General features: G+C 40.8%; 2 protein-coding genes across 4 annotated transcripts in view; one reads left to right on the forward strand and one right to left on the reverse strand.

Moving 5' to 3' along the window:
• Positions 1 to 22,143, reverse strand: part of LOC135084140 (epidermal growth factor receptor kinase substrate 8-like protein 1) — a 33,198-nt gene extending 11,055 nt beyond the window's left edge. For all 3 annotated transcript variants that reach the window (XM_063978884.1, XM_063978885.1, XM_063978883.1), the window contains exons 1-6: positions 22,025 to 22,143; positions 10,756 to 10,930; positions 9,743 to 9,869; positions 9,149 to 9,219; positions 8,354 to 8,601; positions 6,601 to 6,703 (exon numbers count right to left, since the gene is read on the reverse strand). In XM_063978884.1, coding sequence (XP_063834954.1) covers positions 6,601 to 6,703; positions 8,354 to 8,601; positions 9,149 to 9,219; positions 9,743 to 9,869; positions 10,756 to 10,887 — 681 coding nt within the window. In that variant the 5' untranslated portion in view covers positions 10,888 to 10,930; positions 22,025 to 22,143. The remainder of the gene's footprint in view (positions 1 to 6,600; positions 6,704 to 8,353; positions 8,602 to 9,148; positions 9,220 to 9,742; positions 9,870 to 10,755; positions 10,931 to 22,024) is intronic.
• A 29-nt stretch (positions 22,144 to 22,172) lies between these two features.
• LOC135084142 (Na(+)/H(+) exchange regulatory cofactor NHE-RF1) lies at positions 22,173 to 23,209 on the forward strand. The gene has a single exon (XM_063978887.1). The coding sequence runs from the start codon at positions 22,272 to 22,274 to the stop codon at positions 22,770 to 22,772; it is 501 nt and encodes a 166-aa protein (XP_063834957.1). The 5' UTR covers positions 22,173 to 22,271; the 3' UTR covers positions 22,773 to 23,209.
• The last annotated feature ends 576 nt before the right edge of the window (positions 23,210 to 23,785 follow it).

The raw sequence follows: 23,785 nt of genomic DNA on the forward strand, positions 1-23,785 counted from the left end.
AGTGCGAATCTTTAAGGTGCGAATGATTTTGTCCTTTCCGGGATATACTTCCACAACCACACCCAATGGCCAACAAAGAGGATGCGCATTGTCATCTTTTATAACAACAACAGAGCCCACATCTATCGGTTTGGTCACCGTATTCCACTTTTCACGGCGTTGTAGAGAAGTTAAATACTCCTGACTCCAGCGACGCCAAAAGCTTTGCACTAATTTATTGACTAACTGATAACGCGTTAACCGATTGTCAGAAATATCAGAGACATTCTCTACTGGTAAGAATTTCAGTGGAGTTATATTGAGAAAGTGATTGGGAGTGAGAGCGGATATATCAGATGGGTCAGAGCTAAGAACACACAATGGTCTACTATTCAATAAGCCTTCTATTTGTACAAGTACAGTGTTGAACTCTTCGTATGTTAACACTTGAAGACCAATAACTTTATAAAGATGCGTTTTTACATAACGAACATTTATCTCTGTGATGCCGTTAAAGTGCGGACCATATGGTGGACTATGAAGAAACTTAATGCGTTGTTCAGCCAAATGTGAACTTAAATAATTTTTGTGAGAGTCAGATTCTAAAAGAGCGTAAATTTCGTCAAGCTTGCGTTTAGCGCCAATGAAGTTAGTACCTCCGTCGCTATATATCATGGAAACGGGGCCTCTTCTACAAATGAATCGACGAAAAGCGGCGAGAAATAGATCAGAGCTTAAGTCTGAAACTAACTCTATGTGTAGAGCCTTAGTTGTAAGACAGCAAAATAAACAAATATAAGCCTTCTGGCTTTTAACACCTCTGCGGCGAATGTGAGTAATAAAGAAGGGACCTGCATAATCGACCGATGTATAAACAAAGGCTTTAGCTTCTGAAACGCGAAATGATGGCAAGTCGCCCATAAGAGGGTTTGTAGATTTAGGGTTTAAACGAAAACAGATATTGCATTGATGCACTCTTTGACGTACTAAGTTACGTGCGGAAAGTATCCAAAATTTCTGTCTAAGCAGACTGAGTAGAAGTGAAGGACCAGTATGTAAATTACATACATGAAAGTAATCAACTAAAAGTTGAGTGAAGCGATGTTTAGGCGATAGAATGATTGGATGCTTTTGTCCATAGTTGAGTTGAGAGTGAGTGAGTCGACCTCCGACACGAAGTATATTATCAGAGTCAATGAAAGGGTTAAGTTTGAGAAGCGATTTGTTAAAGGGTTTATTATTTTTAATTGCGTGCATATCTTGAGTAAAAAATAGTGCCTGTATATGGCGTACTAAATAGAGTTCAGCGAGTTCTAAATCAGAGGATGTAACCACTCCGTTTGAACGTAGTATTTTAGCGAAGCGTAACACGTACACAGTAGCGCGTAATAATTTTGGGTACGTGGAAATGCGATCAATTAATCGATCGAAAAAGTGAGAGTTCGATTGAGAGTTTGTCTCTGAAACAAGAGCGATAGTTTTCTCTTCCAGTCGAACACTGTTAGATGAAACTTGAAATGGCTCGATAGGCCATTGCGAGATTGGCTGAGCTGTCCATTGAGGAGAGTGAAACCAATTTAATTGATTTAATAATGCTTTAGGAGTTACAGGTCGCGATATTACATCTGCAGGATTTTCATTTCCATTAACATGATACCAAATTTTTGCGTTGAGTTTCGAATTAATTTCAGTAATTCTATTCGCAACAAATGTGTGAAATTTGTACGCGGGAGAATGTATCCACGTGAGAGTGACAGTCGAGTCTGAAAATGCGTAAATTGAGTTAACAGGATAACGATTCTCTATACTATCGCGAACCGATAATAAAAGATTTGTTAAGAGCAGCGCTGCGCACAGTTCAAGCCGCGCAAGAGATATTTTCTTTAAAGGCGCGACGCGCGATTTGGATGCGATAAGAAAGACTTCACCGGGTGAATCTGCATCAGAGCTCACGCGCACATAAACTACAGCTCCGTAGCATACTTCGCTGGCGTCCGCGAAGCCCATGATAGTGACGTGACAACCCGCGGTGATCCCTATATGACGAGATATTTTTAATTGCGATAAATAGTTAATCTCACTATCAAACCGATTCCATTTATTTTTTATTGAGTCTGGAACTGGCTGGTCCCATTCAAGTTCGCGCTGCCAGCATTCTTGAATTAAGAGTTTGAGAAACGCTGTCACAGGGCCTAGCAAACCCAAAGGGTCGAATAATCTAGCGGTTGCGGAAAGAATCGTGCGTTTTGTGCATTGGTCAGAGTTAGTAGAGTTAATTTTGTAAAGAAAAACGTCATCATTAGGTTGCCACTGCATGCCTATGATTTTTGTCGTAATTTCTGAGTCAGTGTCAAATTCGACGAGCTGTGGATTTTTATGCGAATCGGGAATCTTATTTATAAGCTCAGGGTTGTTCGAGATCCACTTAACCATTTTAAACCCCCCGGCCATGAACATCTTAACCATTTGATGGTAAGATTGTTCAGCTTTTTCTAACCCGTCCATAGATGAGACATAATCGTCCATATACATACAGGATTGAGCTTCAGACGCGGCGATAGGATAATTCGCGCGCTCGTCCTCAGCGAGTTGGCGAACGACACGCATAGCGAGGTAAGGCGAGCTAGAAACGCCAAAAGAAACCCTATTGTATTGATAAGTATCAATCGGTGATTCAGGATCAAATCGAAATAATATGCGTTGAAACGGGTGGTGATTTTGATCAAGCTTCACACAGAAATACATCTTTTCAATATCAGCAGATAAAGCGACTGAGAAAATGCGTAAGTTAATTAAAAGATCAAAAATATTACTTTGTAAGTTTGGGCCAGTGTAAAGAACATCATTTAACGACTTTCCAGAGGTTGTTTTACAACTTGCATCTAAAACGACTCGAGTTTTTGAAGTGAGTTTATCTGGTCGGTATACTGCATGATGAGGTATATAATAATTTGGAGTATTTCCCTCTGAATTCGATGCGTTTTCGACTTTTGACAGAAAACCGCGATCGATACAGTCTTGAATATTTTCATTATAGTTAGTGCGTAAGCCCGGAGTTGAGTCTAACCTTTTCTCTAAGTTATAAAAGCGACGCCTAGCAGTAAAGTAAGAATCGCCGAGTTCTGATGGGTCAAGTTTAAATGGCAAAGAAACGGTATACGTCCCAGAGTCGTCGCGAGAATGAGTTGATTGGAAAATGTTTTCACATATATCATCGTCAGGGCTGATGTGTCTCTTAGTAGGTACACTTTCAAGCTCCCAAAAGCGTTGCGTGAGTGATTCTAATGAGTGCGAGTCTACATTGCAAAAGAATGCTTTATTATCATTGCGTGAATGAGCTGAGTAACACTGAGCGCGTCCCATAGCGAGATATCCGAGCGTGGTTTCGATGGCGATGACAGAGGATTGTGGTGAAGTTATTTTATTACTACCTAAAAGAAGCGGGAATATCTCATTGCCTAACAAACAATCGACTTCAGCAGGGATATCGAAGCTGTCATCAGCCATAGGAAGACCTTGTAAATGCGATAACTGGGTTATGTCAACCTTTACATTAGGTAAATAATCGGTTATTGTATCAATGACGCGTGCGTTAATTGTGTATTTACACCTGGGATCAAAGCGTGAGGCAATTATGAAAGATACATATCCTAGCGACACACTTTCAGACTGACCTATGCCCTTAATAGTGGTAGGTAGCGGATTGACTTTTAAGTTCAGTCGCGCACAACATTTATTTGTGATAAAGTTGCTCATCGAACCTGTGTCTAGAAACACGCGTAATTTTTGACACGTCTTATTATTGTCATAAGTATACACTGACGCGGTGGGTAATAAGACCGTGGTACTAGATTCATCAGCGATCGACGGCGTGACTGCAGAGAGAGATACATTGTTGGTTGGCATCGATTGCAACGGCGGCGTGACCGGACCGGGCGCGGACATGGACGCGTCGGTCGGCGAAAGCGTCGCGCTGCAAGTCAGCTGTTGTGACGTCATAGGTCTATTCACGTTAAAGTTGTCTATATGAATAAGAGTGTGATGTTTACGTTGGCAAACTGAGCAACGATTTTGAGATTTGCAATATTTAACATTATGAAAGCCCAAACAATTGAGGCAAAAGTTACATTTTTTCACTAAAGAGTAGCGAGTTGGCGCATTTTTCGAGCGAAAATAACTGCATTTGAACAGGGCATGTTCAGGTTCCGTCTTACAAAGTTGACAATTCTTGCGTACAGCGGATGGAGTGTATGAGCCTTGCGAATTCGGTTGAGATTGGAAGTAATGTTGATTGGGTTTTACTCCAGAAGCTGTATTAGAAACAAACGACTGTGTCGGTTTCGAGTTTTTAGACTGCGATGCGAAATTCGTTTTATTATTAACGTACGGCTTATTCTGCGTAAAACATAAGCGTAAAGCATGGATTTTATTTTGTACTTTTATAAAAGTCTTGAGATCATTAAACGTAGGCATTTTTACGTGCTTAATGGATTGTTCAAATAAATTTAGAGTGTCTTTGTCTAATTTACTGAGAGCAATATGAGTCAAAATGAAATCGGAAAGGTCATCAATCTGTAAACGTCGTAAGGCAGCTTCAGCTGAGCAATACTGCTCCAAAAATTCATCTAAAGATTGCGATTTGAAGTTTATTAATTGTTCCAAATACATAGAAGCTTGTACTCTTATGTCTTGGTATTTTTCTAATAGGTTGTTCCAAATTATGTAATAGTTCTCACCAGTCGGTGGAATACCCGAGCAAATTGTAAGTGCTTTTCCGGAAAGTTTTCCTATAAGGTATTGAGCCTTTTCACCTGGAGACAAACCAGTGTTCTCATGAATAAGCGTTTTAAAATTTTGGTAGAAAACGGGCCACTTGGAAGGGGCTCCGTCGAAAGAGACTAGTTCTAAAGGCGGTAATTTTTTTACGAAATCCTGTTTGCGACGCTCTGTGTTGGCCTTTAGTTGTGCGATGGAGCTTTGCACCGAAAGGATGTTACAGTACAAATCGTCAAACGAGTTGAGTGCGGCAAATGTAGGTTTGAGTTCCTCATCATTTTTCATATAACATAAATTAAGTTCGTCAATAGTATCAAGAAAATCCGATCTTGTTTTTTCAATCGAATGCATGCGAGACATGAAAATTTGTTCAATCTGAGGGTCGGAGACCTTTAGGCTGAGATCGTATAGTTCCTGAACCCTCTGAAAAAGCGCTTCTTTTTTAGCTTCAAGCAAATTAATTTTGCGTTTTACTCCCTCCATTGTATTGTAGGTGAGCAAACACACGTACGAGAGCTAGCGTTAAAAAATGAGTTGAGTTGTGCGTATTTATTTATAATCCAGTAGGAAAATAAAATGCGTAGCGTATGTAAGCGAATTTGAAATTGAATTGAAATAAAATTTTAAAAGATTGAATTTAAAAATACACGTGTTTACAAACAACGAGCTGACGTTTAAGTGTAAAGGATAGGAAATGAACCATGCGGCTCGGTAGGACCAGAAAGGAGTTGTAGGAGATTGGGATAGGAACGGGATGGGATACCTTCGATTGAGCAGACTCCACAGGACGGTCCAAGCTTGGTTCTTCTTTCACTTTCACAAACACTTGAATTTTTATTGAGATGAGTTTAGCGCGCGATTTGGGTTTATTTGAATTGGTTTATTTTGGATACTTATTTAGTATTAACGCCCAGATAGGTAGGCGAAGCGGCGCGTTGCGATGCGAGAGCGAGACTGAAGGTGGGAGGGAGAGGATAGGAAAAAGGACTGTCAGAATGAGTGATAGAATAGTGTGACATGAGTTCGAAATGTATGAGGTTTTAATGCTGGCGCGTACAGGTGGAATGATTACCGTACCATTTAGAAAGAAAGAAAAATTTTTATTTGGTCCAAAACATTTGGTTTAAACGACAACGTTATTGAGATTTTTTATCTTTTAAAAATATACCTGCTCATAGTGCGTCACCGATACTGATGACTAATTTTTTTAGTTATAATTATATAAGTAATTTTTATTCAGGCATTCAGTTGGTGAATAATGAGCCCCGGTAGATAATGCCCGGATGTTATCAGCCGATATCGGCCCTATCTCCAGCTATAATCAATACCTTTGCAACAATCACGCAGTAGTTCATAAATTTGCAATTAGACACAGTTTTTAGTTTTATTCGTCAAACCAAATCAAATCAAGAGTTTTTATTTGCATAATATGGGTTATACAGAGATACATACATTCGTCCATTTTTATATTTTTTATTTTCATTCCTAATGAATAGTTTAGCGTAGAGTCTAAGGCTTAGACTGTCCATTGCATAACATACGAAAGCTTAAACTTGCTATCATAAAAGCGGTCTAGCAGTACGTCCAATCCGAATCCGTGAAAATACTGCCCCGAAAGCTTTTGTATGTTATGCATTGGAAGTATAATATAGGACACGTATCTTAAATGTATTCAACCAGCCATAGTGTAGCTTTGTATGTAAACATGATTTTGTGGGCACTGCGCTGACGCCGCTGGTGAGACGTTTCTCAAAGTTTTTATTTTATCCTGAACAAAGCAGGTATTTGACTGCAGTCACGCCTGATGTTTATAAGTTTTTCAAAGTATATAAACATCTTAGCTACCTGCCGTCGCGGGCGCTCCATCTCCGTCTCCCGCTCGCGCTCGCGCTCCCGCTCGATGATGAAGTCGCGCGCGCCCTCCCCCGACCCTCCGCTGCCGACGCCCCTGCGCACAGAAATACATGGTTATTGGTGGAAATTCGAAAAAATCTTTTAGAAAGGCTTAGATTCACGTATGAGGCCATTATGAGGCAGTGAAAATACTTTTCGTAACAGCGTCGTTCGCGACTATCATTCGAGTCCATAAACTTTCGAAACTATGAGGCAGTGGAAAAAAATTTCGTTCGTCGCTACAGAGGCATTTGAAACTATATACACCCTTGTTAATATTCTTGACGTTGAGAATAGATATTCGATAGTTTCAACCAAATCAATACTCTGGGATGCAGCGAAAGAGATGATGGACAGACAAAGAATCTTTGTAACCTACACGTAAATATAAACAATACAGTACAATATTACTTAGATATTTCTAGAAATAAACTTAAGTACGAGTATGTCTCAGATCACATTCAAGATCGATCTAGCACAATACGCTTCCTTGACTACCCTCACTATCAATGAACTTCCTTGTGGGTACAGTACAACACAATTTACACACTACGCTGCACATAACGCACTAATCATTTGATTATTATACTCATAGTATGTACCATGTATAAGCCGAGACTGGCAGCCCGAACTTGTGCCTGAAGTAGATCATCTCCCAGCATGTTGCGGGCGGTACTGAGACGGTATGACGGTGCGCGCGCGCCGGCTTAGGCGGAGATAAGCTCTGCCAAGATTACTCTGAGCGAGACACTTGGCCTTACACGATTATCATCGCTTTGTATGTAATACCTAAGCTATGCAGATATATCAATATGGAGCAACGATTATCGCAATTTCTGAAGTGGGGAAATTCACTGGCTTGGTATATTACGACATTTCCCTAAGTTAACAAGAAACTTCAGTTGGCTAACTGTGCATCGAGTATGCCTAAAAAAATGATTTTGTCATCAATCTTATGTAAGTCTACGAGACTACGAGATTTTTCCATAGTCCCAGTCTTAGACCCGCAGTAAACAACGAATACCTACTTACCTACCTATTTATGATAGTTTGAGTTTCCTAGATGTGAGTATTTATCTTCTTACTACTACTTAATCGAATCCCAAAGTTTAATATTTGGTTTCACTCCATTTCACTCCATAACTGTTGTGACACATTCACTTTCATATTCTTAAAAGTTTATATTTTGTACTACTAGTTATGATTCAAACATCATTTTGACTCACTCTTTGCACGATTGAATGTTAATACCTACTGAATTTATTTTACTCTTAGTTCGGTATCCAATCCCGAGATTAGATTGGTGGATTGATAAGCGCGAGATTCCTTAAGCATGTCGCAACACTACACTCTGATAATGCCAGGGCTGTCAGGTCAGAGCACAATAGCTGATACACACTGACGAGTCTCAAGAACTAAACAGACAGTGAGTGCTCAGACATGGCCTATGACAGCCCTGGACTAAGACAACGAGTTTACAAATACAAGATCGATAAAAAACTTGATAGATGACTCAATGTGCATTTTTTCTTATCATCATAGTAGTATTTCAGAATATTCTAATACCTCTTCTAAATGTAAAAAGTTTGTAATGAAAATTTTCTTAATCGATGTTTATGAAGTTCCTAATTATTTGGTAATCCTATTTTCAATTTTCCTCTCGTATAAAGCCTGAGTCTATCTCTTGGACTCTTGCGATTCTTACTTCAGTGCATTGAGTTCCTCGACGAGCGTCTGCGCAGCCACGTCGTGGCACTGGAAGATGTGCAGCTCGCGGCGCGGCAGGGGCGCGTCGGGCCCGGCCGGCGGGCCCCCGGCGCCGGGCCCGGGCCCGGGGCCCGCGGGCGCGCCCACCACGAACGCCAGCACGTTGTTGTACAGCTCCGCCGGCTCCGGCGACGTGAAGGCGGTCGGCGAGTGCACCCACGACGCCGGGAACCGCTCCATTATTGACTGCAAGTACAAGGCGATCGGTAGTTTTTAATAATTTTCTATCCTTAAAAGCTCTGACAATGAGTCTGAAGAAAATGATCTGAAATCGATTCAAAACCTCTTCCTGTTAAACCACGGAAATGTTAGGAAAGTATTGAATAATTTATAGTGATAATAAATGATCAAAATAAGATCGCTCGAGTCGGAAAACGGATATCTATTACCATTAGATAATGAGACTCGCGCATTTGTTGATAATGTTTAAACTTTCAATTCCAGCAGCATTCCTAAGCGTTTAAGGCGAAAGCAATGAAAGTGAAACTTGACAATCAATATGCCGGACATAATACACCTGCTAGAGGCTTAAAAATGCTCACTGAAAGTTGATAAAAGTGTGGATTCAAGGGATTAAAGTTGGTTGGCAGTATTAATTCAAGGAAATTCTTAAAAACATATTATTAACGACATTCAGATTTAATGGGAATATCATTTTGTAGGCTATTCTCAATTCGAAATTGTAATTGAAAATGGTATCTAATAGTAAAGATGCTTGTAACTTTACACATACCCCGGTCTCGTAATCCATGACGAGTACCCATTGCCCCTCCAGGCTCAGTTGCATTTTTTGGCTCCATATTCCTAGAAAAGAGAAAGCGGTTCGATTAGATAACATGACAGACAGTAATAAAAACATAATATGAAAGGTACGTTATAACGCGACAGATATGTACCATCATGGCCAAATGGAAGAGAGTTGAATATTATTCAAAATCAGTAGTTTTATGCTGCGTCTCTCACTCTGAGGTAGTAAAAAGTTTCAGGGATGGTTAAAACTGGAGTATTGGAATTGATTGTAAGTTTTGTGTGACAGGATTTCCACAAAAATACGGAAGAATTATTTTCAATTACTTATAGCAGTAAGTAAATGGAGCATAGTGGCGAATACTAAACCGTCTACATAATATAGACAACATACATTACATAGTGTACATAATTTTATGAAAAGCACTCATAATCAGTGAAAAGCTCTTAATTGACTGCAAAAATCAGGCAGTCAAAAACAGTTTTGACTGTATCAGCAGCAGCGACGCTGTAGTATGCGGGTTGCTTTAAAAGCTCCACCATATGGCATGATGTGTTTGTAAAGTACAAGGCGACTGACCGTTGGTCTTCTCGAGCTGCAGCAGGCGGCGCATGCCGTCGGCCGGGTACACGATGCCCGTCTCGCGCGTCACCGTGAACGTGGCCAGGTGCTCCAGCACGTACACCGTGCGCTCGCCATCTCCGCCCTGCGAAAGAGAACCACATTGACAATCATCAGCATATTACTAAATCAACGAGCTTGACATCTTCATCATAATTATCATCATTTCAGCCACAGGACGTCCGCTGCCGAACATAGGGCTCTCCCAATGATTTCATCGTCCTTGAGCCACGTCCATCGCCTACAAGCTTGACATACTCCCTGGAAAATTCACAATTTTCCTGTATTCTATGGAGATATTATTAGAACACTATCAACGAATCAAACGTTTATTTTCAGATATTTCTGAGTTAATTTCAGTCATTGAAAATAAAATAATCTCTATTAGACTTCAACATTATTAATAAAAACAATTTTTAATGCATATTATGCTTGCTTAAACTATTTTGTAAACTCGTACATAATATCCGTATCATAATAAATCTAAGTAAAACCAGTAAAACTGACTGTACCATGGACGAAAATGTTGTGCAAATGCGGGTGGATGAAGAAAATTCATCGCGCCCGAGCGGACGACGCCGCGTCTCTTCAGTCTGCCCGCGACCGTGGCTCGTGTCGGTGCAACCGAGTCGAAACGTCGGGGAGGTAAATACCTTTTTACCTTTTTAAAAGTGTTTGTGTGTTGTAATCCCGTAGTAGTGAACATCCAGTCAATATCAAACATTTTGTATTAGTTCATTGTGTATGTCGAAGTCTCGTTATTAACAACAATACTATACACTATATTAATGTTAGACTGTTGTTGAAAGAAACAGAATGAAAAAAGTGGGTTGGATGCTTGTGTGCAGATATTAGGATTTAGTGAACGTGTTTGTTTAGAAAAAAGTGAAACTATGCTTCTTGACGTAGACTGTCGTAAGCAGTCAGGTGCTCATAAAGTCCAGTGACGTGTAGAAGCGTCGGGCACGCACCTCGGGAGGCGCGCCGCGCAGCCCCGCCAGCTCGTCGAACTCGTCGAGCGCGCGCTGCGTGTCCCCGCGCGAGCGCTGCGTGTCGCCGCGGGAGCGCTGCGGGTCCTGCGCGCGCGCGCCGCGCAGCGCCATCGTGTCCTCACGCAAGCGCTACGCCCATCGCACAAGGGGATATCTGCAACAGAAGCAGCTGCGGTGAGTCACCTTCTTCACATTCTTAGCCTAGGCGCAGAACACCGATTTTTAGTTGTCCGATAGTTGTTGTTGTATGGAAGTGCGCACACTACACCGATTTGGTATCGGCTAATTTTTCATACAAATTGGAAATCGATCCAATTATCGGCTAACTAAAAATCGGTAGTCTGCGCCTAGACTACGAGTAAGTGTCCTTTCTTATGAAAGCCTTATTGAACTTTATTTTTTGTATACCTATTCGTATAAATAAACGCATATTCAGCCCAAGGTCGCACTTAAACTACAGTACAGCACATTATAGGTAATTTTATATCGATTTGAAATTAGGATAGCCAAAAATGCATGAGTCTCGAGGTTGGTTTCGCTAATACAATAATATTAAACCTGCAGCATTGGTCGCATTTTCCAAGTATCGCATTCATGTTCAAATTCTCATGGAAAATTCAGAATTTTGACGTAATGGGTATCCAACAGAATGTTTAGTATTGTGTTGAGTGCCCGTTAATGGTAGTTGACGTTTTCACCTGGTGAAAATAATGTCCTTGGCGGATGCGCGCGGTGAAATGGCGGCGCGTGCGCAGCGTGCCTGAGCGATGGCGCGGCGGAGGTTTTCTAGTCGCTCGCTAAATTAAACCAATCTATTGGCAGTACAGGCACTAGTTCCAATAGATTGAAAGTAAGGCATTATTAGTCTAATTGAAAGACTTGAAAGCCTATTAGTATTCATTAGTCTAGCCTCATTAGTTTATTATAACAATGCTGTATAATTGCTCAGCTTACTTAAATGTCTTTACATTTCGATATTCGGGTTTTCTTCACGTCGTAGCGTAATGATTATTTGTTTCCCTTTATAGATATAGATTTATCAAGGTATTCATAAAACAAATAAAAAATCTAAAGATGAATGAAGTAAAGGGCGATTTAAAAGTTAATTATAATAATGCCGCAATCGATCATTTCTTGCGTTTAGATGATGCCAAGCGCCTTATACGGGCACGTGATGAGTGATCCCGAGGCTGCTGCGTAGGCCCGCGAGCGCTGGTGGTGGGCGAGTCTGCTGGGATGACTGTTGCCAGAGTAGTTTAGTCAGGGCATTTTAAAGATTGTCAGTTTATTTATTTATTTTAATTGTATCATTGTAATTACCTTCTCATTAAATAATGTTAAGTATTGTAAGTGTATTGTCGATGATACTGAATAAACATTTTTTCTTTCTTTCTTTCTTTCTATTTTATTACGTATACAAAACAGGACAATATCCAAGCAATACAATGAGTTTCTATACGTTTCTGGTTAATAATTTTTCTATCTAATCTTAAATTATGTGAAATCAGGTAAAAAATTCACAAATCCGTTTTAATCTCTATTTAAACATCTTTTGATGACCGTTTATTTAAACTAGAGGGGGTAAACTGCCCCAGTTTACTAAAATTACTAAGTCAAATTACCTATCATTTGTAACCAGTACCTACTACCGAATTACTAGTATTTATTCCACTACGCAACTGGCTGTACACACCGAGCTACTCGACTTCGGCGGAGATGCGCACGCACTGAGTCATGCGCGTGTGAAAAGCCTTCGCAAACAATGGCGGAGGCGGACAGCGCTATTAAAATTTATCGCCACAATGGGCAGTGTGCGGCTAACGAATAAAATTATATGCCTTATCTTTACGTGCCACCTCTGAGCTTTGTTTACTTACCGTTAAGGCTTTACTACACGCCCATCACCTGACACGTCTCGCGGACGCGGATCTGTTCTTAAATGCTCGTAAAGTTATACAGCCGTGTTGACACAAGTGGCTTAAATGAAGTACTTGTGTGATCGGTGGGTAGTACTCATTGGAACGTTTCTAAAATAAAATATATTTCCAAGTACTAATCATAATAAATATTTCGATCGTTTTTCGATATTTGCAAGTCTGTATTACGACATACTTAAACGATTCGCTAGGTTTATGAGTATATTCTGTTATTGGTTAACATCATAATAGGAAAATAGGTCAATCCTAAATTCACAACGAACGAGCAACATGTTTTGCAATAAAAAATAAAATAGTTTATTCAGTACATAAGCAATTTCCAGGGAACTTATACACGTTACAAATATAGCTTGCCCTACCATCACTTCGGGACAACATATGGGCTGGTGCTAAGAAGAAGTGGCGGAAGAAACTCAGCCACCTTTGTCAGCTTCTTTTTCAATCAAATACAGTAATTAATAACTTACATGACACGTAATAAGTGCGAACTAGGCAGGTAAAATCCACGCACATCCTTTTTCATAAGGATTTTCTTAACATGTACTTTGAATTTATGAATTAGCTTTTCATCTTAAAAAATCCTTGTCTAGCGAACAAAGTCGCGGACATAGGTTACTATAAAATAAAATTATGAATCAAATGAATAATCGATCGTTCGCGCGCTTCATAGATATTAATTATACAGTCGCCGCTTTCGGTTTTTGCCGCAGCGGTAATGTTGCGGTAATCACTTACACAAGCGGGAATCGAGAACGAATTAAACAAATACAGAAACTGAAACCTACTTTATATTGATTAAAAATTTAAACCGACTTCGAAAAAGGAAGATGTTTTATCCTTCGGGTTAACCTCGCCTAATAGTGCATGTGAGAGTCGGATTAACGTCTCGTACATTTTCGATCCTCCATCGCAAAGGCGATCTATAGCTCAAAAATCATTATATTAGTACGTGGCACACCATTATCATAATCTAGGTAGTATATTATCTTAATTATTACCTTATATCGCTGCCAATCTCAAACATTCCTTGTTTTTAGCGATAACTCTTATCGAAATGGCTACTAAAATCTGCTCGCGACTGCGTTCTTGACTTGACTGCGTTCACGCAGATATTATTATTATTTTAATTTTTGGTTCTGGAAAGGTAGTGAAATCACGAAAATGTGTTTTTAGGAAGGAGAGTAATGCTATTAACTTTATCTGCTTTCAAGTTGTGAGTGTTATTGACATAAAATGAATTATTCTGCATTAGTTTGTATGTAGTATTATGTGTACTGATATGTTCCTATATTAGTCGCTCCTTTTGTAGATTATGCTAATGCCCTTATCGGCCAATAATGATAATCACGGGACTTTACAGTCATTTTATTCAAAATTACACAATATTATGAGAATATTAAAATATTCAAATCTATCAAATAATACGAAGCTTATATTACATAGTTACGGAGGCCTGAAATACAGGGTGGCCCTAGTTTAGGCTCCAGATCGCACACTCAGAGCAACAATAATTGTTATCTTTCTTTATTACTATAATGTACGAGAATGAGTGTCTGATAAAATAATCAATTTTTATTTATTTATTTATATTAGTTATTATATTAGGTAATTGGACTTTAGTCTACGATTTATCATACATAAATAACATAATTTTGCTTTATTTATATTGTGTTATGTATCATCAATAAATTTCATTCCAAGCCTTTTAACAGAAAATATAAAAAAAAAGCAAAGCGAGTAAAGCATTCACTTTCAGTAAGAACTTCAGAACTTCTAGTAGTCAATTAATGTACATACACTGTACAACGACGTTAAAGAAACACTATAGGAAGAATAATTGTGTAATTCATCATTATTTTCTAAGGCAAATAATGCTAAGGGGTGTGATGCGTTGATGTCTCCCGGGCGCGCGGGAAAAGACATCAACGCGCGCGCGCCGAGCGGGAGGGGTGCACACTGCACACGTGGAGGGAAACTTTCTCAAGGTCACGGAAATTTGGCAACCATTCAGAGTGAGATGGTTGGCAATTTTGAAAACAAATAAGGCCAACTAACATAAAATCTATTGGCCACTGTAAACTGTTTATTTATTTACTTACTAACCTTTTCCCCCGGCTTCACCCGCGTGAAATTTAGTGTCACAGATCGGCATAAATTATAGCCTACTTATGTTAATCTGGGTTACAAAAAATAATACTGTAAAGTTTCAACAAAATCCGTTCAGTAGTTTTTGCGGGAAAGAGTAACAAACATCCAGACATCCAAACTTTCGCATTTATAATATTAGTAGGATTATTACAGGTACAGTTACAGTACATAGAATAGGTAATTACCACTTATTCATAGGAAAATACAGCTAGAAATCACTTAAAAATCTGTGTACCAAATTACTTTAGTTATTCTGTGGAGGTATAAATAAGGTTTAATTAAATATATTCTAAACAGCCTACGTGATAAGACAGAAGTTGTGCTAAACGAGGATCAGAAGAATGTCGCAAATAAAAACATTACCGGATTTTTTGAGAAAATCCAGTATTTCCGGTAAAATATGTAAGGTCATCAGGCGCGACATAAATATTGGTTAGTCTAGCACTCTGTGATGAATGTAAGCCGAAGGTTATAGCAGTCATGATATCATCGTGGAACAAATTACTGCGAAATCATCAATCGTGCTCGGCGCGTCACTTCGCTGTTTGTTTTGCCATATTTTGGCAAATATTATCTCAGTAAGGTTACATCATATAAATAGTTAACGCAAATAATGACTTTTAAAGATATCTTGTCGGTTCCTTTGGCTACTATATGTGATTACATTAAATGTTTACTTTAGAATAGCCTCTACATTATTTTGTTAACGTATTTTTTAGCATTAATCTGTGATCCTTGTCGGTCGAAGGTTAGGTTAGTGATTGTCGAGTATTATAGTATGTATAGGTAAGTCAGCTAAGGATTGACGATGCTCCTTATACTCCTTTTTTCTTACAACACAAATAACTTTGTCAATTTACGTATTTATAATATAAATAAGTATTTAGTCTTTATAATCATATTATTTGAAATCACGAGTAACTATGAGCAAAAACACTCGTATTTTGTAGCCAAATGTTAGGTAAAAGGAGATGGGTTAATGGTTAATGGATCGTTATAAATCCGGTACGTGACGATGCAAGGCATAGTGACGGTAGTCGGGGGCGTTCACAGTCGAGCCAGATCGCGGGGGTTAATCGTGAGAAAATAATTACATTTTTATACGTTGCATTCAGGCTCCATGCTCACGACCTATTGACTGTTATGTCTGCCATACGTACACGTTAATTAATGTATACATTGAATACCTATTTAATTTACGAATTAGAATTTAAGTTTGTGCTTAATTAGGTTAGATTAAGTATTTAAGATACGTGTACAGAGCAAGCCTCTTGACAAGAATTTGCACTCATTGTTGACTGACTTCGATACAATAGGTACCTACTGTGCACAATGTCAAAAGGTCGTAAAATAGATGTATTGTGGAGCGGCGCGCTGCGTGGCGCGACCTTCGCCGCATTCCGCTCGCGCACCGATATGATTAGATGTTGCTTATCAATTTTATTGTACTTCTATACGATCGTGACGGTCACAATCAGTAAAATAATTAATAATTATGTATTTTTCAAAATACTGCGATAGTTTTAATTTTGGGAAACAAATAACTCTTTTGAATACACAATGCATAGTTTTAAAGCTCTATGATAAAAAAACATTAAAACTTATAATAATAGAAACAGCGTGTTTCAAGTACGAGGCTGGCTAGGTGTGGTGCGCCCGCGCACGTCAGCGGTGGAATGTGGTCGCGCGCGGGCGAGCCATGGGAGTACATCGCGGGCTGATTGGTTATTAAGGCTCTCGCTCTAAGATCCACCTCGTAAGGTTATGTATTGAATGAACAAGATGTAGGTATAATACATGCCGCGACTGTACGAATGTGTACTGATTGAGCGGCTCACTGCCTCGTACTACTGTGCGAGTGCGTTCATTCAGCCATCGTTAAGTTGATAAGTTTTAGGCATATTTAAATGTAATTTGTGGTAAAATGTGTAAAAAAGTGGTTTAAATATTTTTTGATAATAAATATTTTCCCATTTTCTTTAATAGATAACAACCTGTTATTTCATTACTTCTTCTGTCTTGACTGTCTTTCTGTTGTTTTTGATGATGCAGTATATTATCAATTCTGTAGATGTAGCATGAAACAGCGGCTGCGCAGCGTGTCAGGTCAGGACCTCGGGTTAGGTTCGGGAATTTCGGCATAGACGTAAATTTTTTTCAGCATTCCTAACCTATCCCGCGAGGTGGGAGGGAGTTGTGATCCGTCATATCATATCACACTCGTACATTATTATTTAATTTTAAATCATAAATCAGATGTTGCGTGTAGGTAAGCGATTATTGTAGAAGGTATGTCAGGAGTCTAAAAGAATTCAATTGGCAAACATCTGCTTGAATCCGTATTTAGAAAATTTACCAAATCAATATAGTGAAGAATTTAGTTTAGATAGTATGTAATGGCAGGTAAGAATTCTTTAGTCTAGTCATCAAGTAGAAACAACAGTTATTATTTATAGGAGAGCATGTGGTAGACTCTTTTACAATTCTGTTCCTTAGTTAAGCATTTTTATAACTGCTTCATGTACGCATGAGTATTTATCAATGTTCACGATGAAGCAACTCGTATCGATAGCATTACGCTCGACGCCGATAACATTGGTCGTGACGTGACGTCGCCGCTCGTTCAGCTCGACGGAATGCGTTGCCACATACTCCATACTAACGCGATTAAGAAACAGCTTAATAGGTTAATTCGAAAACGATTCAGCGACGGAAGGAACCGCGTTTCCGATTGTATCTAATTGATATTTTTGAATGTTTACCGCTTGTAGCAGGGAAACGACCGTTTCCTGACGCGAGCCCCGAACACGCGTGGAAATGGAAATTGATTCGATTTAAACTACAATTTGCTTTTCCAATGACCTTGCACTGAAATTATAATATTGCGATTCGTTGATAGATTTTCTATAGAATGCTAACTTTTATACTACCCTTTTTACCCCAGAAAAACTCAAAGGGCCTTCTGCCTTCCATACCTGTCGCTGAAGGGTGGAAGGTTATGTGGGGCTCGAACCCACCGAAATTGGAGTGTTGTCTCTACTGTATAGTGGTTGGCGCCTTGAGTAACTACACTCGACAGCAAATAAATCGCACCTCCTGCGACAAACACTTTCAAACGTATGCATCCCCACTTCCTACCAATATTGGCACCATTTAAAAGCCTAGTTCTAAACTTCATTTCATTAAAAGAAAGGTTTTTACCCCAAAAATGTGTCTTTTGAAGGATCCAGGGTCACTTCTTCAAAAAATAGGTAGTTACGTTTGAGCCAAATTTGATGGCTATAAAACTGTTAAGTTGGGATTAATCGCTATCAATCTGTTAAAAGAGGATACGTGTGATCATTATTTGGTTTTATAACCATAAAATTTGTTCTAATTGATCCCAAAGCTGAGCCCAAAGTGAGGTCTTTTTTCAAGTCACATTTATGGTATATGTTAATCATTTATTATTAAAAAAATAAATGTGTTTTTCTTTAAGGATATTTATTGGGCTTTCAAATAACACCAATATTGCTGGGGCACCAATATTGTGTCAAAAGAAAATCTTTAAAGTTCGCGTCGTGGAAGGTGCGGTGTATTTGATGTTGAGTGTAGAAACAACCACCACATCTTTTCCAACTACCCATTTTGTAAGGTAATTCTAAATAGATTATTCAGGGTCTTAAATTTCATACCATGCTAAGCATCGTAGCTAAGCAGACAGGCGCGTTCTCTGCATTCTTGGCTGAGCGACCTACGCATTCAGCTGAATTTGCATATTTACGAATATTGTCGATTGCTTGGCAAACGGTGTATTGTGATTTATTGTCTATTTGTATTGAGATTTGCTGCACCTACTAGTAATGCATTTACGTTTAAGCCAAGATTATTTGCAAACCATAAACTGCCTAAGTATATTAGTAAATTCTATTTATTATCTTCTTCAATTTTTTCAGAAAAAACATATAACTAATTTTAAGCTTACATTTTCTATATTTTTTATTAAGCAGTTAACAAAATGATGAACCTTCAAGAACCTTGTAAATTATTCAATTTAGATATTTCACTATCTTATATTATTGTTATGTTATGTCAATATACATAATAATATACCACTTCTCCTTTTAGTCTCACGCGGGCTTAAAATCGAAAATGATATTTCCGAAATGATAAGTAATGTTATTTACACAGCCTTCAATTACAAATATTCGTCTGCGTAAGTATCGCGTATCGCAGCGCAGCACACGCACTTCACCTGAGACGAAGCACGCTCTCACGCATTATCCACACTTCAGAAGAGCAACTTATCCGAATTTTATTATCATCTTAAAGTGCTACAACAACTCCATTACCGAAGGCGACACTTATTTTGCATGTTCTTTTATTATGCACATTTTAAATGTCAACACGCCTTGTGTGCTCAGTTAGGTGGTAATGTTGGTAAATTATGCAGTTTTGTTGTCAAAGGGCTCGCCGGCTCCCGAGTGAAGCTGCACGCGCTCTCACTGCGAGTGAAAGTCGTGTGTACTGTTGACATTCCTCGTGTATGGCTCTTTTGCCTTATTTCTGTTTATACAAAGTAAAGGTAAATTGTAGACTGGCAAAATAAAAGTAAACTCTTACCTAGGCTACGAAATTTACCAATTGAATTTACTTTCGATTTTTTCACAATTAAGACAGAAGAACTCACTATTATCAGTATAATTTGGTTACAGTTCATTAATGCGTATGTACATTAATATTTATAACAGCTTGTTAACTAATAGTTAGGAGTTAGGAACATTCAAACACTTTCTTTTGTAATTTATAAACCGATGTTTTCATCTGTAGATATTGCTTGTCTGTAGACACACGTAAATAATGTTTTCATACTTTTATCATGCTTTGCTTATGAATATTTGATCTAAGCAGCGTTCTCGAAGAAGTATAGCATGGTAATAAGAATGATAGTAACACTAAAATAAGGGTCATGTTTATTTAGCAGGACATTGCATCTGTGTCACTTTAGCGATTTACTGGAACGAATTTGGGCTTAATTTTATATTTATCAAAGGCTGTGTGTTTGTGTTTGCGCAGCTTTGTTTTGCTGTATCAAGCAATCCAATGCAAGCCCTGCAATTGCGAAAAAAATGAATTAGTCATTAATGAACAAATGACTCTCATGATAAAGCTGTTACTCATCGACAGTGTAGTCATTACATTATTTCAAATCGGAATTAAACGATTAGTTTTGAGTTGGGAATTTTGTTATGGCATAAATAATTATTACCTATGTTGTTCTTTGTGGTTGTCCATGTATGCTATAAACTTTCAGAGGATCAAATTCATTGCTCGGTAAATACCTACAAATAACAATTCCAAACAACTGGTGGCAAATGGAAATTCTTGTTTAATGAAAATAGCAATTAAAATTATTTGACGATTGCTTAGAAGTAAATTACCTCATTAAACCTAATTGGTATCGCATGACGCAACTTTCATTCATTAGCAATAGTAGTTATGCGTCGATCGCAATGTCACCAACAGCCGGGAGGTTGCGAAGGCGAGCAGCATAGCATTAGCTGATGATGATGACGCGCCCGACAGCCTTCGCCGCGGTGGAACAACTTTCCCCGCGCGCCCCATTCAAATGTTTGCAGGACTTCATTTTCTATTGTATGCATTCCACATTAGTGGACAATTTGTATGGGGATTTCACTCAACGGTTTGGCATGACTTTCTGGTTGACGACACGTAGGGGCCACAAAATCAATAGGCAGGAGTATCTACTAGGCTTCAGACTTTTTAAGTACTGTTTTAATCAAGGTTAATATCGTTAGTGTTAACTTTTACCCGTAGGAATTTTGATTTCAATTCCAACAATATGTGATTGAAATTATCTCGTAGCTCATTCCAGTTATTATTCAGCCTCTTTTAAATTATTTAAAGGCAAATTAAAATACATCAGAACAGTAGAACAAACGTATTGTTGTACCTACGAGTATTTGTATTGATTGGACCAATACATTTCGTTAGTGCATGAATGCGAAACATGTTGAAAGAACTCCCAAATATTTCGGCAAGCAGGTAGGTAGGTTAGTTACTGAATATAATGTTGTTACCGGTCGAGTGGTGACGTCGCAGAGTCGGCATGCGGACTCGCACCTGTGCCGAGCGCACGGAGACGCCACACTGGCCCTTACCACCTCAGTGATAAGATTCACTGTCGTGTAACAGTGCTCTCGATTAACTGTGAACCGCGACTTGCGCAACTCGGGCCCTTGATGCACCATCTACGATCACCAGCGATTACGGAGACGGAAGAATCCGCGTTGCGAAAACTGTAATGCGTTTTTAACGGATTCCGAGAACCGCTCTAATGCATTTTTTCCAAGAGTGACATGATTGTGATTAAAACCTTCGGTCAGCGACGGAACAATGACCACTGGCGACCCAGTTCATGTCACAGGTGCGCTTTGTTGGCGTTGTGAACAATCTCAGCGCTTTTCTCTTTTAGACTCACGGACGGTGTTATGTATGTAAGGCGTCGCAAATGATGTTTATAGAGTGGGTGATAGATCTTCAACATTTTGGCTTATTACTCAGACATCCATTTAAGTTTGTCACTAGTATGGTATAGGCATGTACCATATTATAATTTTATGCCTGCGGTATTATCAATTAATATGCGAGTGTTGTCACGAGTCACATCCGACGCGCACAGGAACTCCTTACAAGTCGCGCGGGCACCGCCGGACCAGCCGCGGCCCAGCACTGTGCCCGGGACTGGCCTGATAGCCCTTCGAGTTATCATCCAATTTCTGCTCGAGCTGAAGTAATTGCGGCCGAGTGTTGCCGGAGCAACGACCGTGTGTGAGCCCCAGCGCCCTCTGTCGCCGCGCGCCGCACTGTGCGAGCTCCGTCAGCATTCTTTACAAACACAGCTTATACAGCCTTCTCGACGAAAACTCGATTACTCATTGACACCAGCCTGACATTAATCTCACGAGATGACACCGATTTGAGTGTCGAGGCGATCGCCCGCGGACTCGCTGAACCGTGGCGATACACCGGTCCCCGACCGCTGGCCGTATGTGGGATACGTGTAGGGAGCGACGACGTACGGGAAAGCGACGCTCGCGCAGCCCCCGGCCACCGCGGGCCCTGGCCGCGTGGCGGCTTCGGCTTTCCTCCCAGGTACTCACCTCGGAGCTCAGTTCTGTGAGGTGTCACCGCTCTCCTCGATCGCTTTCACACACTTCACTCGCGGCGGTACTTGGCGCCTCAGCGGCGACTCGGTTCACACTGGCGCGGCGCGCGCGCCCCCCGCCCCGGCACCTGGCAGGTGCGCGGGCGGGGGCGGGGGGCGGGCTGCGGAGTGCGGAGGCGCGCGGGCGGCAGTCTCGGCCCGAGCGCGACTCCGCGAGCGCGTCACTCACTCCCGAGCGAGACATGTCCGCGAACGGGTCAGCGGCGACCGCGCCGCGGCTCTGCCACGTGCGGAAATCGCCCAACTTCGACGGGTACGGCTTCAACCTGCACGCCGAGAAGGGCAAGCCGGGCCAGTACATCGGCAAGGTGGACGACGGCTCGCCGGCCGAGGCGGCGGGGCTGCGGCGCGGCGACCGCATCCTGGAGGTGAACGGGCACAGCATCGCCGGCGAGTCGCACAAGCAGGTGGTGGCGCGCATCAAGGAGCGCGCCGAGGACGCCGAGCTGCTGGTGGCGGCGCCGGCGCCGGGCGAGCCGCTGCCCGACCTGGACGCGCCCGAGCCGGCGCCCGCGCGCGCGTCCCCGCCGCCCGCCTCCCCGCCGCCCGCCGACCCGCCGCGGCTCAACCTGCACATGACCGCGGCCGAGATGCGCGCGCAGCTCGCCGCCAAGAAGAAGGTCGACCCCAAGAAAGTCCCCATGGACCTCAAGTCCAAGTTTGACATCGTGAAAAAACTGTGAGGCGCGGTGCCCTGTGCGGAGCGGCCGGACGAGCCGGCGGTGTTGTGTGTGCGGTGTTCGTACTCGATGGCGGCGCGGGGCGGAGGCTCGGGCGCGCCCCCGCGCTGTTGCCAACTCTCGCGTTATCACTCGCGCGGCGATGACATAAATAACAGAGTGCAGGCTGCGCTGCGGCCGAGGTGTCCCGATGCTTTACCACTGATGTAAAATATTTTTATGCCTTCTACGAATTGCCATTGAATTTTGTACATACATACCTAGTTGCTACACGTCGTTTTAGTAAATAGGGATGAAATTTTATGTATTTATTTTTACTACGAGTATATTCGATTGAGAATGTTTGATTTTAATTTTGATTATCTAAATGTGTAGATTAATTTTATTTACCTTAAGTGCAATTATTGTTGGATGATCAATAAATTTAATTTTACCTAAAAGCTTTGTGTATTATGCATACTGGCGTACGTAGGCTGTCCCTCCAGCGGAGGCTGCGTCGGCGCAGTCAGCGGGTCTGGTGATGTCACCGCGGCCGGCGGGCGCGCGAGCCTCCGCTGAGTCACACGCGGCGGCGGTGTGATGGCGGCTCCAATCTGCGCCTAATCGGAGCATAATTAGTTGGTACGTGATGTTCCGGGCTCCGCACTGTCAGCGCGGCGTTATCTCGCGCGCTCGTCGTCCGCGCTATCAGCGAGCCATGATACAGATAGCGCGATACTCGAATGAATCGAATTATAGGCAAGATCATAATATAAAAACTATTACAATATCTAGTTACTTAGGTACTCCATATTTTTTCTCTATTCATGATTGCCCTGATAGGGACTAAGTACCATTCCACTTGAATTACGCTTTCTTCGTTATCATCATCATCATATCAGCCACAGGACGTCCACTGCTACATAGGCCTCCATCAATGATTCTACATTGCCCTGTTGGTAGCGGCCTGTGTCCAGCAGCGCCTTCCTTATTTCCTTCTTCGTTAACTTTTAGTATAGTTCTAATTTGACAACCCA

This window comes from Ostrinia nubilalis, chromosome 25 (genome assembly GCF_963855985.1).
Source record: "Ostrinia nubilalis chromosome 25, ilOstNubi1.1, whole genome shotgun sequence".
Classification (NCBI taxonomy): Eukaryota; Metazoa; Arthropoda; class Insecta; order Lepidoptera; family Crambidae; genus Ostrinia; species Ostrinia nubilalis.

Bases quoted from the DNA above. Each gene is read 5' to 3' on its own strand.
- LOC135084142 (XM_063978887.1), top strand. From the start codon at position 22,272: ATGTCCGCGAACGGGTCAGCGGCGACCGCGCCGCGGCTCTGCCACGTG.